The 19,043-nt window shown below is 32.2% G+C and overlaps 2 protein-coding genes across 8 annotated transcripts in view; both read right to left on the bottom strand.

Moving 5' to 3' along the window:
• LOC106072563 (uncharacterized) overlaps positions 1-6,023 on the bottom strand; it is an 87,365-nt gene extending 81,342 nt beyond the window's left edge. The window contains exon 1 of the mRNA XM_056045732.1: positions 5,473-6,023. Coding sequence (XP_055901707.1) covers positions 5,473-5,524 — 52 coding nt within the window. The 5' untranslated portion in view covers positions 5,525-6,023. The remainder of the gene's footprint in view (positions 1-5,472) is intronic.
• A 4,889-nt stretch (positions 6,024-10,912) lies between these two features.
• LOC106061694 (PP2C-like domain-containing protein CG9801) overlaps positions 10,913-19,043 on the bottom strand; it is a 53,719-nt gene continuing 45,588 nt past the window's right edge. For 6 of the 7 annotated variants that reach the window (XR_008773697.1, XR_008773694.1, XR_008773693.1 and 3 more), the window contains one exon: positions 10,913-18,817. Coding sequence is in view for 1 of the 7 variants with exons in the window: in XM_056004247.1 (XP_055860222.1) it covers positions 18,811-18,817 (7 nt within the window). In the remaining 6 variants the exon portion in view is untranslated. The remainder of the gene's footprint in view (positions 18,818-19,043) is intronic. The other variant, XR_008773696.1, reaches the window with a different exon arrangement.

The raw sequence follows: 19,043 nt of genomic DNA on the forward strand, positions 1-19,043 counted from the left end.
AGCACATGTTTGGTAGGCCTATTCTAATGAAGGCGTTAAAATACCATATACCCGGTACATGAAGACATGACTTACAACAAATTATTTGGAAATGTAATAGGGTCTGAAAGCTCGAAAGTCGACTTCCTAAACAGCTCCTTTATTTGTAGATGTGCAATGGGAGGAGTTCTCATGGGGAGATCAGCAAGAGAGATACAAAGATACTCTCAAGAGCTCCCTTGACACCCAGGACTAGACCGCTCCTCGTGGTTGGAAGTAATACGCCGTCAATGTGATGTTGTTGTCAGAGGCGGCCTTAGCAGTGCGCGGGGCCCTGGGAGAATGTCAAATGCGGGGCCCTGCGCTGTAAGGGTAGACTAGATATATCGTACCAAGTCAGGCTAACGGGATCGTCCGCCACTAACATTGAAGGCTTTTTTTTGTTACTAAACATACTAACTTACGTAAGTACTGCACTATTGGCCTTTAGACTACATAAACTCGAATTGTTCTCTAGCTTAACTTCTGAATCTGATAAGTCCACAAAATGCTACGTAAAAGACATCTGCTCTTTGTGGCTAACATCAAGCGTGCAGTCAAGGATGACGGGAAAATATGCCATCAGGTCCATAAGCTCGTTTTAAATCCTATATCCGAGGTACCGGTACTGGTCGTGAGCCTCGGCTTTTTAATTCGTCGAAGTTCTTGCATAGTTAGGTCAATTTTGTCAAGCATCTCAACCAAGCCTCAAAACTGGCCGTTGTTCGGCGCATAAAGTTTCTCTGTTCTCCCACGAAATGCGCTGTTTTTTGTTTGTTTGTTTTATTTAATTTTTTTTTTTTTGTCATTTTTTATGTCAAGGTGAATTGTTAAACAGTGATAGCCGCTTAGAATGTATCGAAACTGAACAGTATTTCGAAACCAAAAATGTCATGTTAAGAGCTTAAAAGGTAATTGGTATCATAGAAATGACCAGTAATATTGAGCAACAAGTTGTAGTTTATGAGAACTGGTCTGGTTTTCTGGTATCGCAGCCCCCCCCCCCTTAGGCACGGGGCCTGGGTCGGTAGCCCCATTTGCCACCCCCTAAGGCCGTTACTGGTTGTTTTTTTTTTTTGTTTGTTTGTTGTTTTTTTTTTTTTTTGGGGGGGGGGGTTGGGGGGGGTTACGAGACAAAGAGAAAAAAAAAAGACTGGCAAAAAAAAAAAACACAATATGCGCTACCTCTCCCTTGCCAAGAAAATCATTGGCTTGTTAAAACAATTGGACTCAACCGCTAGATTTCGGATCATGGAAGTGAGACTGCTCATCTTCCAAAAGCTAATTATTATTACACTGTTACACAAATATTAGCACACAAACACAACATTGAGTCTATATCATATGGTAGAATAGAAACTTAGTGGCACTAAAACGGAAAGAAACGCAGAATTAGTTTTCATTGATTCTATATGCATTGTTGATTGCTGTTAACTCCAGATAAATGTGCATAATAAATTTAAATAAATTTAAACCATTAACATCTACATGAATCAACTACAATTAATGAGATATGCTGGTACTTGTTTTTGAAGAATATGTAGGCCTAATTTTTTTAAAAATCCTTTTTTTTTTAAATTATCATTATATACATAAGTGTATTTATTGCTGGCCCTAGACAGTTTCATATAACATGAAAAGAATATAAGAAAAGAAAATGTCAAAACAGCATTTCTTAACTGTTATATAAATTCCACTAACTCTACAAATTTTGTGAACTGTCTTGAATGAACCACAAAAAGAATACCTAAAACAAAGTAATAAAAACAATTGTTAATGTAGGCTATGTGTCATTAGGGTAGTATTTTGTTTTATTTTTACAATGTCCAAAAGGAAGGCAGCTGAACAAGAATGATAGTTGGCTGTTTTGATAGTCATAAGTGGTTCCCCAATGACCCAGACCCTCAAGGTTAAAGAATATAATGAAAGAATAGAGAATAGATGAAAATATAGACCTATTGCCTACCACGAGAAAATGTAATGTAATGAACTTAAATGGATAACTAGTGGGATATTTAATGAATGTATATCTATTTATCTATCTATCTATCTCTATCTATATATATCTATATCTATATCTATATATATATATATATATATATATATATATATCTATATCTATATATATATATATATATATATATATATATATCAACTACAATTAATGAGATATGCTGGTACTTGTTTTTGAAGAATATGTATATGTATATGAATATGTATTAAATCTTAACTCACAGTACAGTCACATTTTTTGTTTCAACTATGACACTTGAAAGAGAATGTGAAATAATGTTCAGCAGATTCTGATAATGATTTGACAACAAACAAACTCTATTCCACAATAAAGTTGTTCATTTGAAGACACTTAAACTTCACAATTTAGGCCATTAAAATCCTGTTTACTATCTATAAAAAATATGATGTGCCCATCTGTTGGTCTAATGTTGATTTTAATCAGCAATTAAGATTTAATTGGTTGTTTCAGGAAATATTCTGTGCTTCCAAAAAAAATTAAGTTACCAAAAGTACTTAAAGCCTACACTTAGGCTACTAATTAAATTATTGTGGTGGAGACCATCTTTTTATCTTTCATTAACAGTAGGCAAGACAGAAGAGGGTTTATGAACTTAATTCAGTGATCAACAAAGTTGTATATTATATATAAATAAAATATATATTAATATATTGTTTTAAAAAAATAATAAAACAATAAATTAGTTCTTTTAATTATTTATTTATTTATGAAATAATAGTGGTGCAGATTTTTTTAAAGATTATTATCCTATCTTTATCAAATCTTTCAATGAGTTTGTTTCTATATATATATATATATGGTCCAATCTCCAATGTATAGAAATGTAAGGGGAGAACATTTCCTTGAGGCACTCAGCAACACAACTCAGCTTGAAAAGGGATTCAAACTGCAGCCACACACCCCACCCCTGGATAAGTAGTGTAGTGGTTTATAGCACTCAGCCACAATTCCCACTATATAAAATAAGAATTCAATGTAGATATCTTGCATTCATCTATCTTCATTTTGTAGTGTCAAATATGAAATTCATACTTGTTTCACTTTTAAAAATATTTTAATATTTCAGAATTCTTTTCAGGCTTGAAAAAAAAAAAAAAAAAAAAAAAAAAAAAAACTAGATCTAGATTCATATTTAGCAAAATAGTAAAATTAAAAAACATTTAAAAGAAAATGTCAAATTCATAACTGTCTAGGAGTAAAATGCCCCAAATAATTTTATAATTTTGTTATATATGCTCTCCATAATAATATGGTGGTCACATTTAGTGAAAAGAAAAACCCCTTAAAAAAACTAAAATTTTTATGCTTTTAAAGTAAACTTAGTAAAGATCAAATTTACTTTTAAAAAATGGAAGATTTATGACAATATGTAATGTTATTGAGATATGTTTTAAATTAGGCCTTTGTTAATTTAAATTGCCGGTATGTTATATCTAAGTGAATGATAGATCTAACTAATGTAGGACATAGGACGTAATCATCTTCTTTTTTGAAGTAACGTCTATATTATATAAGATATGACTAAATGCATGACGTGTAGGACGTAATCATCTTCTTTTTTGAAGTAATGTCTGTATTGTATAAGATAATGTTGAGCCTGTGAGGCAAAGATAATAATAATAATAATAATAATGGCAATGTCTTCAATTCTTAATATTAAGGATAAGTGTAGTGTTTCACATGACCATGCAAACCTAGATGGGAGCGGCATATTTTTCCAATTCTCTGGCAGACAAAGACATCTGCTGAAGGCCTAAGTTTTCTTGTCATTTTCTGCACCTAGTATTGAATTTAAAAAGGGATTACATTTTCTTTGGGTCTCAAATGTATGTCTCAATGCATTTGTGAGAGCTCTCTGTCTCTGCAGAGGCCATCTGCTGCCAGCTTCTTTCCTCTGAGGTAGTGAGTAAGAAATGGTGCTTTGGTTTTCTTTATACTATTTATAGAGCTTATGGGTCAAGATGTAAATAGATGTCTAGATCTATACAGTTATCTTATTAAGTTATAGACATTCAGGGCCGGTTCTACAGATTGCGGGGCCCTATGCGAAACAGATTGGCCGGGGCCTATATTGTGTTGTGATAAGGCTAATAAGTGAAAATTAAGATTTTGTATTAGAAAATAAATTCATCTTTGCATTTTATTCATACTTTACTAAGTACTAAACCACTGTCAAATTAGCTTTACGAGCCATCTACAGTAGATAGTTTTTCCAACAAAAAGCTGATAAACATTCAGATCTGCCTTTCAGATTTACTATTGACTAAATATCTCTTTTGTTGTTTTCTTTAAGAGGTCGAGATAGATTTAGATCTATATTTGTATGCCAGTGACTATTAAAGTAAATTAAGAATTTGAATTTTTTGTTTTGGTAAAAATGTGCATTATTATCACATTTTTTATTAAATGAAAGTTGACAATGCGGGTTTTTTTTTTAATTGCTAATAGGATTGGCATTTTTCATATTGAATGACACCCAGAAATGACAATTTTATCTGTTTTTAAGGAGATTGGCATCAGTTTTCAGAAGATTTAATAATTTCAGGAGATTTTGGTGACTTTTTCGTATATTTTACAATTTCAGGAGAATTCTAGACACCCTTTAATAATACGTTAAAATGGTTTACTTTTATAATTTACACCTAGAATTCACATGAGGCTTTGAGGCCTATGAAAGTGCGGGGCCCACTGCGGCTGCATAGGTTGCAGTGGCCTAAGACCAGCCCTTTGGTATTACTTCAAAAGAGAGGATGATTATGTCCTGTGTCAATCTTGTAATTTAGTCATCAGTGACTTAAAAGTTCTAGTTTTCAACTAGACTATAAATATAATATAGATATAGACAAATAAAAGTAGAGTGTGAAAATAGGTTTACCTGTTTAACCGACATATTCATATCTAATACAAAATACTGTGAAAATGAATATACCCAATTTGTTAAAAACGTCTAGAATAATCTATATCTAGATCTATACTTAATACTACTAATACCAAATCTATAATCTATATATAGATCTAGTACTAATACTTAGAAATACTAATACTAGATCTAATTAATATAGAAAACCTAGAACCACCTAGACTCCTAGACTAGATTCTAGTCTTGATCTAGAATTCTAGATCTAGATATTATATAACTTCTAGATTCTAGAATTCTAGATCTAGAATAATCTAGATCTAGATTTAGATCTAGATTCTATATCTAGATCTAGATTCTAGAATCCTAGATTATCTAAATTTAAATGTCAAAATGATTTATCTAGATTATTTTCTATTATATATAGACTATAGATTCTATTCTATAATTATAATAGAGTCTATATCTAGAATCTAGATATAATTATAAATTATTATAAATCAAAATCATTAAATATGTTAAATATGTATGATTACAATATGAATGAGTAAATGAAATCTACCTTGATCGAAGAGGATTAACGTCATTACCACTGTTACAATGGTGAGTTGCATTGTGTTGTTAAAGTGCAGCTTTATTCTCACAAAGTTCTCCCAATTAGATTAGAATCTAAATGACTCTGGCCTGCAACTCAACACAATATTGTCAATATCAGTAATAATTCGAAGTTGCATGGAATTAGAAAATAATGATAATAATCCGACGGTGTGTTGAGGTAGAAATGGCAGGCGAATGTGCTGAAATCGTAACATTTTTGTTTAATGTTAAAATTTCAATTATTTTAATTTAATAATCCTTTGCCTTAGATCTAGAATAGATGTCGTCTTAGGTTATTTACACTAATTCACAGGATCTAGAATAGTTTTCATCCATTAATTCTAGTTCTGCATGGTTAATTTAGTTCTGCTGAAATTAAAAAGAAACAACAACATAGTTTGGCCTTGTGTACACCAACCGAACGTGTCGATTGTCCTCAGAAGTCTTGTCAGACTGTCTGATGGCCTCGTCCGTCTGTGTTTCAGACAGGCTGACCCAGACAGTTCGGGAAATAGACTCGCCCATTGACACCTAGCTGACTGGGTGTGCTTTATTCGTTGCGTGTGTTTGCGCTGTGCATGCATCGTTAGACGTTCAATGCTCGCGAAACAGCTGACAATTATTTTTATAATTCGCCTTTTAATAAGGTGTAGACCTTTTAAAACTACATGACGTGTACAAAAATATAACGAAATCACAATGAAATAATTTTAAATATAGAGTTAAGTCATTTATGTCTCCAACCATGCGTTAAACTAAATTTATATTCTCTTAACTTTCACTTGAGTCACTGAGATATACTTGATATTCTTGTATCTACACCAAGACTCTAGACTAGATCAATCATCGTTTCTAAATTTCAAAATTAAGCGTTGTTCGTAGGCTAATTATCTTCTTTTAAGAAGTAGATGTCTAATGTCTTTATAATTTATGAGAAGTCCTACAAGATGGTCGTGCGGTATGCGCTAGACTAGGGGTGGTCAACCTTTTGTTTCCATGCGCCAATTCTTTTCCCATCTAATGCAGATGCGCCCCACAAAGTTGTATTCTTTTTTATACCTTTGAAATATGATAATTTGGGCATATTTGCAGTTTTATATACCCTGTTACTATCAAATCATATACATTTATTAATGTCTATGAGTGAATATAGCAGTTGTAGAGGAAGGGATTTCACACATACAAAATACATTTTACTCTAGTCTAGGCCTATGGACATTTCTGAATTTGCATTGATCATTATTAATGTATTATTTCTGGAATATACTACTACTTAAATATGAACACTGTTTGCAGTTTTAAATAACAAAAAAAATTTATGCAGACAAGTTAATTAGCCTTAATTAGTTTTGACTTTCTTTTCAATAAATCTGAAATATTATTAGTTACATTCGCAACTGAAAGCAATTGATAGTTCTTCACATCTGATTCGCACAGTCGGGACCTCCATTTGTTTTTAATTATATTTATTGGTGAAAATGTGTGCTCGAATCTGAATATTGATCTGAATGGACAGGCATAGCTTTGGTTACTGTTCAAGTTCTAAAATATGTTGTGCTAATTTTTTTATGGAGTCAATCAAGGTCAATAGTTTCCAAAGATGTTGAATTTGTATCGATTCCTCCTATAAAATGCATAACTCGGCAAAGAAACAAATATCAGCAGATTTGTTCAAATAAAATTAAAAGAAAGAACATGCTCCGATACATCATGAGAAAGTTCCTCAATGTGTCTTCTAAATGTCTGCATTGAGAGCAGGGCCGCCGCGAGGATTGTGGCCGCCTGCGTGCGAAATTTAAAAATGCCGCCCCCCCCTTTTTTTTTTAATTTCTAGAAAAAGAAATGTATTACAATTGAGCAGCACCAAAAGCACCCGTTGATTTAAATCCATTTTTTATAGAACTTTCACTTTTTTTTTCTTTTCCTATTCACACCGTTGTCGTATCCTTGATGTTTTATTTCCAATTTTGTATTTTTTCTGTCGCGACGTCACAAAGTCCTTATTTTCCAGTTGTATCAGTAATTGGGCGAAACCCCAGAAAATGTTCATGTATTTCTACATGAGATGTATAAGAACCAGAATAATAGTGATATGTTCAATAGGAGACCTATCTGGTGTAGATTTTGTGTGTGTCTGTGTGAAAGTATTTGTATGCTTATAGAATTTCAAGGATTTTATTTTCTATTTCACTCTAATTTTGTGTTTTCCTGTATTAACTGAAACAAATACCCTTTTGTGTGTGTCAAATCAAATATTTATGGATCCTTTAAAAGCGAGGCATTGCCGATAATAATTCGTTCTATAAAGGATTGCTAGGCTGCTTTTCAAAATCATGCATTCTTTAATGCGTTGCATCTATTGTTGTTTTCTTTTAAAGAGATTTTTTTTTTAATTTTCTTTCAGTATTATATTCGTGTCTTTTCAGAATTAATATGGCCCTAATCATTTACTCCTTTTGTTCCTGTAATGTCGTCTTTATTTCTTTATTCCTAAAACAAATCGACATGGACTATGATAAAGTAACTCGAAGCACAAAATCCATTGACGTAAACATTAATAATGATTATCATGACCTGTACTTTGGAGAGAAGTGCATTTTGTCCACAATCATCTGACATACGCTGATTTGGAGGGACCTACAAATTTATCCCACACACCACTAGCACAAAATGAAGGTAAAAAGGTAACCATGGAATTATGATTTGGCCGCCCCTTACATTCGGCCGCCTGCGTGCAATGCACACATTGCACAATAGGTAGCGGCGGCCCTGATTGAGAGACAATAAGAGACCGATTTCATTGATATTATGTTCAACACTTGTATCGCTTTTGAGACAAGACGAGGCGATTTTGTAAGATGCTTCAAGTGTTGCTTCTTTCACAACTCCTCTTGACAAAGAGGTTTCGCCTTTTTTATATTCTTTTTTTCATGACCACACATTTTTTGTGAAAATCAAAGTCGGTTTTCTTCTATTTCAACTTCATGTTCTATATAATGTCTGAAAAGATATCTTCTGTTATCTGAGAAATTGCGCTCACAAACTATGTTGTTTTTTTTTGCAAAGCTTATATCAACTCACTCTGTCTGGTAAAAAGTGTGTACAAGCTATTTCTCCCACACCCATTCTCGGATCAAGCTGAAATTTTGAACAATTATTTCTTTTACCTCAGTAAGAGTGAATATCAGCAGATCAAATTTACAATATCTTCTAGTTTTTGAAAGTTTATATAAGCTCACTTCGGCTGCATTGCCTGTGGGGTTCTTTTATATGTTGTTTTTTTATCTCCCACTTTCAAGTCTCGGATCAAGTTGAAACTTTGCATAATTTTTCGTTGTCAATGTCAACACATGAATCAATTTAAAAAATTAGCTAATTAATTAATGGTAAAAATTAATGGTAAAAGTGCAGTTCTTTCCCATATACAGTAAGCTTTATTTTTAGAAAAGTATTTTTTAAATATTTTGCTTGTTTTGTTTTTTTAACGTAACACACAGAACTAACAGAGGTTGTACCCCTTTCGGGGGCGGCTAAAAACTGCGATGATCATGATAGAATGCACCTTTTAAACGGCTTAAAGCTTAGGTAAATATCTTTCTAAAGTAGGCTTATAAAAGAATTCTTATTATCCCTTTGTATTAGCATCTAATGACAGATGTAAAATATCAGCAGATCAAATTTTCAATATCTTTTCTAGTTTTTGTTTTTTGAAGTTTGTGTTTTTTCCTTCAAGGTTTACTCTCCCTTTATATCAGAAGAGCCAAGTTCCATACAGTTTGATCATTAAAAGCAAGGTCTATTCACAGTTAAAATAGTAAAGTTAGTAAGAATTTAAAAGTTTAGTAAAAATCTTTTGTTAATATTATATATTCACGATTTCATAAATCAAACCTTCGCAGACAACCCCACCTCCCGGACAAAACCCAGTACCTTCCCATTGTCGAAGTGTTTTTAAATTGTCCGCTCTAAAAAATTTCCTCCTAATATCCTGGTATCTGGGGCAATTAATGAGGATATATTCCACGGTGAGACGAGAATCACAGTACTCACAAAGTGGGGGCTCCTCTCTCTTCAGCACAAAGGAGTGCGTGATGTAGGTGTGGCCAATCCCAAGTCTGGACATGGTCGTGCTTCCACGCCTTGTCAGACCCTTAGGTGTGGGCCACCACCTGACATCCGCCACAACCTGTCTGAGTTTGTTGTGGGTCTCAGCCTCCCACCGATCCTGCCACTCTCGATATATCAACTTATATCAAGCTTAGGCCTATATCAACTTATATCAACTCACTCAAGTTTTAAATACATTATTTCTTGCATTTAGTGATTCTAAAATATTATGATGACGGATTTTCACTATCTTTTTAGTTTTAATAGTCTTTTCCACTTTCGGGGGACGCTAAAAAGTGAGGGCCCTAACGTAGGTAGGCCTATATAATAAACATACAACTTTTTTTTTAAGCAAAAGGGGAGGGGGGATTATCTACACTTTTTTACAGACGTTTCAACCCAAAATCTCATTATCGTTAATATTAGGCTATGTTAAGAATTTTTTTTTAGTAGGAACAATAATTAACTCTAAGGGATTGTATAAAAATCTCTCTTCTGAGTTATTTATAATTTTCATACTAAACCATTCCAAACAGTTAATTATCTGTATTAGGTTTTTAAAATGTTTGACATGTTTCGGATTTTCCTTCAAAGTTCTTAGTCAAAACCTCCCGCTGGAAGACAGGGGATGGCAGCGGACCAGGGTATGAACCCGGGACCATCGAGAAGTTTGATTGATCGACAGTTCAGAGCGCATACCGCACGACCAGGCAGCCCACCGAGGTTTGGGATTCTGAATATATGCCTGTATATTGGCTATTACATTCGCTGAAAGACACGTAACCCTTGTCATCTCTTTTGTGCTCAAAAAGACATTTTGAGTGTCACGTGTACTGTTATGTGATAAGGTGGACAGTTTTAGTTTCAATTTGACGTCAATAGGAATGATTTCACTAATTGCAATGCTATATGAACTCGAACAAAAATTGTTCATTAAACCTCGTCAACGGTCACGTATTAAAAAAGACTTTTAATCTAACTAGGCCTTGTGACCAAGTGGATTTTTTTTTTTATCCTTTGACAACATTCGGAATTATTTCATTAATTCAAGTATTTGACTCAATGCTCGGTTAAATAATTTGCTTAAGTAGCACGAGGACTGATGTTCTTCACAAATTGCTCGTATTTGAGTTTAGGATCTTATATAAAACAAACTCTCTTTGTAATCTTGTTCAAGTTCTTTTGGATTAAAATAATTGCTCAACAATTAGTTGAATCTAGTCTGATAGTTCAAATTGTATTTTTCTTGCCATTTATAATCTTTATTACATGCAAAGAGGATAAAAGTAACGCAACTGGATATATCAAAATTGTATTGATCATAAAAACAGTTCAATGAAGTCATGTTGAAATACAGACTACAAAGTGACAAGACAACCAGAGTCTAAGTATTAGCAAACTGATTACGACATCAAGGCAGTACTATACAGCAGAGAGTGATGATGGACTAAGACTAAGCGACAAATAGATCCAAGTAAAACTTCTGTTTGAATTCATTATTGACTACACAATCAAGTCTTGACTCATGTTGGTTTTTCATTGATGATAACAAACAAGACACTACAATACAAACTGAGCTGCTTGATAAATAGCTTTGGTCAAACTTAGGGGGAATGTCTGGTAATGAAGGACAACATGGGTGCTATTTTCCCATAAATAGGCCATGTGGGGCCCCATCAAGTATACTTAATTAGGTTAGCTGTCATAGGGGGCCCATCCAGTATACTTAATTAGGTTAGATGTCATGTGTGGGCCCATCCAATATACATTATTACGTTTGCTGTCATGTGGGGCCCCATCAAGTATACTTAATTAGGTTAGTTGTCATGTGTGGGCCCATCTAGTATGATTAATTAAGTTAGCTGCTGCTATGACAACATTCATTATTTATATGCATCTAGTGAATATACAGACATTGATAGCATAAATAACCTTGTCAATTACAACTTATTTTAAGAAATAAATTCATGGTCTTAATACACAGAAAATTATTTAATAAATTAGACATATTATTGTCATATTTATATTAAAATGTGCAATTTAATCTACAACTTCACAAAAAAAAAAACACTTGATTCTAATTATTTTTATAGAAAGTAGTTATAAGATATAGTCCTAGTCAGGATGTGCTTATAGAAATGTTCTAGTGCTAGTATAACAGACTAAATCAATGGTGGAGCTAACATTGTGCACTGGCCTCTGTGTGTGTGTTTATTAAATGTTGAACATTTCAACTGCAAACAATGATAGTGTCTTCAGTGTCTTCTGGGTGAAAGAGTCAATCAATAGCTGTAAGACATTTCTATTTCATTTTGAGTACCAAACAGGAGAAGCTTTGAGTTGTAAACAGAAACTTGGGAACAACTAGTAAATAAATATTTCTCTTGGCACTTCCAAAAGAAACATAAATGTTTTGGTTGCTACATTACACACACAAACTGACCAATATATATGCAAATAGGAACACCCCTAACATACACACACAAACTGACCAATATATATGCTAATAGGAACACCCCTATCATACACACAAAGAAACACAAAGACACATTGGTCAAAGTAATCCACAAAGAAGTCAGCAAAAAGAAAAATTAAATATTGAGTTCTAAGTGTTTTCTTCAAGCAATATGTAACTTAGACATATCCACAATCTTCAAATGTGTGCAGCCAAACTTTCGTCATTAATTAGAATTGAAAACATCCAATATTTTGATGGTGTTTATAGGATCAATAACCAAAGTGTAAGTTGAAAAAACAACTCCATATATCTTCAAAATAATTTCTTACAAATAATATAACGCTTACAGTTTGTGCATGTTAATAGCAATGAAAAGTTCAAAGGAATTTTTTTCTGCCTAAACTCAGCTTCTAGCCAGCTATGTTCATTACCAGCAAGCTATTATGAAGATGGGCATATCAAGTTGTGTAAATGTACCTTAAATAAAATTGCATAATGTACAAATGCAGCAGCATCACACAATACATTCATATGGTGGGGAAGGGGGGGGGGGTAAACAGAGCAAATATTTGAATGAGTTGAAACACAGACCTCACTAAATGGTTAGTAAACAAAGCATATATTTGAAACACAGACCTCACTAAATGGTTAGTAAACAAAGCATATATTTGAAACACAGACCTCACTAAATGGTTAGTAAACAAAGCATATATTTGAAACACAGACCTCACTAAATGGTTAGTAAACAAAGCATATATTTGAAACACAGACCTCACTAAGGGGTTAGTAAACAAAGCATATATTTGAAACACAGACCTCACTAAATGGTTAGTAAACAAAGCATATATTTGAAACACAGACCTCACTAAGGGGTTAGTAAACAAAGCATATATTTGAAACACAGACCTCACTAAGGGGTTAGTAAACAAAGCATATATTTGAAACACAGACCTCACTAAGGGGTTAGTAAACAAAGCATATATTTGAAACACAGACCTCACTAAGGGGTTAGTAAACAAAGCATATATTTGAAACACAGACCTCACTAAATGGTTAGTAAACAAAGCATATATTTGAAACACAGACCTCACTAAGGGGTTAGTAAACAAAGCATATATTTGAAACACAGACCTCACTAAATGGTTAGTAAACAAAGCAGATGAGTTGAAACCTGAACCAATGACTAGATCTTACAAACAAAATACAAAGCAGTCTTCTATTTCACAAGCACTTTTGTCTTCTATCATGTTTGACAAGTTTCATTTTGGTAACACGTATACACATGTAAAGAAAATACAATGTAACTTAAAGCAACACAAGAATGCATAACACCCATAATAAGGCAGAGCTAAGAATGGTAGATAAGACTAATATTAGCTGAATGTTTGTGTTCTTGCAGACAAGAAACAGTGAGTTTGACTAGCACTACAGCAACTTTCAGGTGATTACATTCAGGACAGATTCACAATGAAGAAGACAAAGTTCTTTGGCAATCAATTGTTTCCCAGCATTTTTCTTATGAATGATTAATTAGAGAAGTCCCTAATTGATGTTGCACTAGTGTCAGTTTATCAAACATTTGTTTTCAGGCTTTACTGCTTTTTATGCTACATCTTTTACAATTGTAACAATAGCTTTTATTTTTTGCAACAAATGTTTGCATTTATTTTTTACTTTCATTCAGTTATGTTTGTTTCATTTCATACAAAAAATTAGTCAAGTTTTTGTAAACCTTTGTCACATAAATGTAAACAAAAAAAAGTAATGAACATTTCAACTGTGAAAACATCAGCAGGTCCTTACAAAGAGACACATTTGTGAAATAGTTATCAAATGTAGGATGATTAAACCATTGATGTCAAGTTTATAAGTGATACACTAACAATACAAAACTAAACAACTCTTAGTGATTGCTTACATGAATCCTTCATCAGTCATCGTTTTGTATCTGCCATGACTCATGGTAAAGGATAGAGATACTTCACTAACTTGACACTATCATTAAGTTATAGACACAAAGGCACAGCAGTTTCCTTTAACTTACATAAAATACCCAGTAATTTGTGATTTTATTAATTTAAAAAAAAATTAAACTAAAAAACAAGATATTAAAAAAAAAATCACTTGACATGATAACTCATTGATCTAATACTTGAGAGTACAAATCTTGTCTGTACAATTCATCTATTTAAAACACTTGTTGAATAATATTTAGTTAATTAGTTGACAATGTCAATGTGGTAGATGCTTACTAGTAAGAACAATTTGGTTGAAATAATTTTTGTTACAAAAATACTGCAAAGTTCATTTCTTCACATGACCCTTCAACTTGTACAAGGGGGTGCATATAATTATAGCTTATCTTATAAAATACAAATGTTACCTCAAAAAAGAAAATATTTACGTCCTATGTGTGTCCCTGGGTCACTGCATATTCAATGACTTAAACTCTGCCAAGTCGTTGGTTTCCTTGGCTGATTCAGTATTTATACAAATTTGGTCTAGCATATGGAAAATGAGATGTGCCTTTATCTTTGTGTCTTTCCCTATTAACATTCATACTATTGAGTGGCTCTAGAAACTGGCCTATCTTAAGAGCATCAAGAAACAGACCTATTTTGAGAGTATCAGTAAATAAGTCCAACCAGATCTTTTTTTCACATCAAGAAGATTTTGGCCAATGAATCATGTCTCACAGCTTGACCAAATTCACATTTCACCTATTTATTTGCCTAAATGAACATTATTGTTGATTCTTAAGATGGAATCAAACACTTGCCAATAAATATTATTTTTACCCAAAATGCAGTGTGTACCTGACCTGATATTTGAGGATTATAACTATACTATTGTTTAATGTTAACTCTACTTAGTCTAGTTCTCAAGTGAAAAGTTTAGTTTTTGCCTCAAAAAACTTTTATAACAGGAGAGTCAATGCAATGCACTGTTAGAAACATATTATTAGATTAAGGTTCTATTATTAAATTAAATAATTTGACTCTTCTGCTTCTGATGGTGTTTTCTTTTCCTCTTTACATAGTGTAACTATATCACACTTGTATGTCATCACAATTCAGTTGAAGACACATATCACTATATGTTATGCAACAGGATGAATTAATTCCCTCAGTTTATTTAAAATGATAAAATGGGACATGGTGGCTGAGTGGTGAAGTGTTTGGCTTCTGAACCAAGTGGTCTCAGGTTCACAATTCTGTGAACACTGGGAGTGGGAATGAAGTCCACCTAATTCTGATGGGCACCTGACAGTAAGAAAGGAAAGGCCACAGAAAAAGATGTCCTTTATGTCCTCTTCCCTATAGAGCACAAGGTCTGAAGTGTACTTACTTTACTTTAACCTAGTTAACTAGTTCAATTTAGCTACAAGTAAACACCTAGCGTATGAAATATTAACAATTACAAAATGAAAGCCTCAAATGTAACTGTGCATTATGTAGCCAAAATGAGAGATCAAAGCTCTTATGTAACTAAACATGTTTCACAACCAAATTTTTACCTAGACATATTTCTATTATAAAACATTGGCACATATTGAAAAATGCTAAGAAAAAAAATTGTAACAAAGTTTAACATACAATGAATTCTAGTTCATCTTAACTTCTACTGCTATGCTTTAGTCACTGAAAAAAGACCATGTTAACAATGTTCACCTTATTATATTGAGGGCAAGCTAAAACTGAATAGAAATAACAATGAAATATTTTAATACTAATTATATTTAAGGTACCATTTTAGAAACACGATCAAAAGAACCAAAAACTTACATGGAGACAAAAAAAATCCAAAACTTTATACATTAAAGTAAGATATAGATGACTGCTACTGGTGACAGACAATCAGATTTAGATTTTATGGCACCTCGGCACAATTTAGGCTAGCGGTATGTCCTGCCCTTAGTCCTTCTAAGACCTACTCCTCTATTCAACACGTACAGTTGGAACATTAAAATCTATAGTTAATTTGTAAGTGTTAAAATAAGTAGATAATTCATCTATTAAAATTTTTTGTTAATAAGAATCTATTGTGTGTCCAAAATAAACTTTCTTCAATTTTATCAGTCAGTACTACTTCCCAGGAGTAAAACTCAGTACTTTCTCAGGATCTACGCTGTCAAACAGTGTTTTAAGGTTGTTTGAATTAAAATATTTTCTTCTAATGATCTGGTATCTTTTCAGTAGACAGACAATCAGAATGGAATCTCAATGTCACCAGTGTTCAAAGGACTAGATAAATCAGACAAATCTTTTTTTAACCATTTAGATAGAAAATTATTCAATGTGTAAAAACATTTTGAAGTTCTGCATAAAAAGAAAAAGATTAATTATGTTTTGATGAAATTAAAGAAAGCATAGTCCCAAGTATGAAACAATTAAACAAAACCTAAAATAAAAATTGTATTGTAGCACAAAGAGCACAGAATATAGTAATACAAATTAAATATCAATGAGCCAATGTATTATTCATCCACAAAATAAACCACTCCACTCTACAATAACATATGTACAATGATTTAAATAAATGAGCTTTGGTTTGCTATCACAACTTTGAAATGATCTATAAATGTTACAATAAAGATATGGTTATTAGTAAATGTAGAAATGGATGAGTTCACAAATAATAAAACTTGAACAAATGATCCAAAGGTTTTTCTAAATGTAACAAAGGCAAAAAGAGTTAAGAAAAAAAAACAACTTTGATTGTCTTAAAATGATCAAGTAGTCTGAGTTGTCTTATTGCTTATGTTTTCATTCAAGTCTAATTTGTTTGCAGTGACAAGTTTGAAACACTTCAAATAATCTTTTGTATATTATACAAGGAACAGCACATATTATGTTTTTAATCTAATACCAATGCATCTAGTGTAATTCATATTTCATATCATTTTTATCAGTATATACTGCTACTACTTATACCGGTATAAGAGATAAATCTACTTAGGTTTAAAATAAAAAATTAAATTCTTAAAGTAGAGAAATGTAGACCAAATGACTTGATGGAACATGTACACAAGTGGAATCAAGACCTAACTTTTTTTTACCACAGGGTTTTGACAGTGTGGTTTGTTAGCCACACTGGGAAGGTCAGTAAGTCATGCACAATTTAGTTACTATTTACAAGGATTTTCAATAAAATCAATTCAATTTGAGAGCTTGTAAAGCTATTTTCAATTATTATTTTTATCAGATAATAAACACTCTCCTTATTGCCCCTGATTGAATTCATTCATCAGAAAATGTTCATGCCATTTACAGTGGCCTCCACTCTTCAGTACATGTACTAATTTGTATTCAAACTTTTCTTATAATTTAGTAGAGAAGTTCCCATTGAAATTGTTTTTCCCTCCCTGAGCCTTCACCTCATTCAAACTGAGCTAGTTTATCAATATTTTATATTTTATTAATAAACATTGATATCATAAACTAATAAAGATCCACCAATAACAAGCCAAGTTATTTGAAATTATTTCAAGAAACTATCAACAACAAAGTTTGTTCTTAACAAGAAAATCAAAAACCCACTATGTATTCAGCAATTATACTTGGTTTAATTCAAGAGAATTCTATATAATTCACCATAGATAAAAGACATTCTAATGTATTTTAATGTAAAAAAAAAAAAGACAAAATCAGTCACTAACACTCATGATTGACTTTCTGAATCACTAGTGAAATAATTTGATAACAATTGTCTTAATATTTTTCTTTTCACAAGTAAGCACAGCCTTTTTTTGTGTGATAAAATGAAGATTGAAAAACAAAATATTATAGATTGATTAGATCACATGTTGTAGTTATAGAGAAATAAAAACACAAATAAAATAATTTAAAACATAAATGGACTTGATTTAAGCATTGCTACATCTATTTTGTCCAGGAAATGGATATAAATTCCAACATAACCCCGTTAAATAAATAATGGCTATAGATCCACATGAATATATGCATGTGTCTATCCATGTTTGAGCCAAATGACTTCAGTAATGAGCTAGCATTGTGAAGGGTGACTGGGGACAAAGATATCAATGAGAACTAAGGAAAAAATCTTTTTCTATTCAATAAATTCATCATGTAAGAAATAATTACAGTTATTATAAATGTTTTAAATCTACAAATCCATTATTTTGTGAACATTAAAAAAAATATTTCTTAGGGAGTTACGTCATCTATTTTGTTAACATTTCAATGTATTCACATAATTACACTCAACTCTCAGACTTGGCATCATGAAGGTAGCTTCTAAATGATCATTTTATTTTAATGTAAAATTTTATTCAGAGTTTTAAGCAAATGCACTATGAAGAGATGAACTACATTAGTTTAAAGACAGTGGCACAACATACTAAAAATTGAAGCTACAACCCAGAAAATGGGTTATGAAAAAGACATTGTGTCTAAACATGGTAAAACAAAAATTATAGATTCAAATAATAATTTAATTATTTTACTGGACAAATAAATAGTCTGAAATAGGCAAACTAGAATTATCACTCATTTCTGCATTCTGGTTGTGGAATTTCTTGAGCAAAACAAACATGACTACAATATGGTGAATTAAAAGATGTTCTATTATTGTATTCTTCCATAAATATTCTTCTTGTCTTTACTTGTATATGTCTTCACTACACAAAGACTGTAGTTGAAGCTCTTGCTCTACATGTCTGACTCCATCATTTTCTTTGGTAGTAAGTATCCCTGAAGGTGCCAAGTAAGGATCTTGCTAATATCTGTGTAGAGAAAGAGTACACATTTTGTACAAATTATATTGGAACTAAACACTAGCAATTTTTTCTTGTGTACAAGTTTAACATATTTTCTTGTTTATGAGATGAGTTTAGCACTAGAGTCATCAATACTGTTACCTGACTCTCTCCTTACATAGACTTGGGTGTTATTTAATACTGGATCAAAACAAACAAATATTTTTTTAATAAAAAGAAAAAAAAAAGAAAG

Source organism: Biomphalaria glabrata, chromosome 11, assembly GCF_947242115.1.
Source record: "Biomphalaria glabrata chromosome 11, xgBioGlab47.1, whole genome shotgun sequence".
Taxonomy (NCBI): Eukaryota; Metazoa; Mollusca; class Gastropoda; family Planorbidae; genus Biomphalaria; species Biomphalaria glabrata.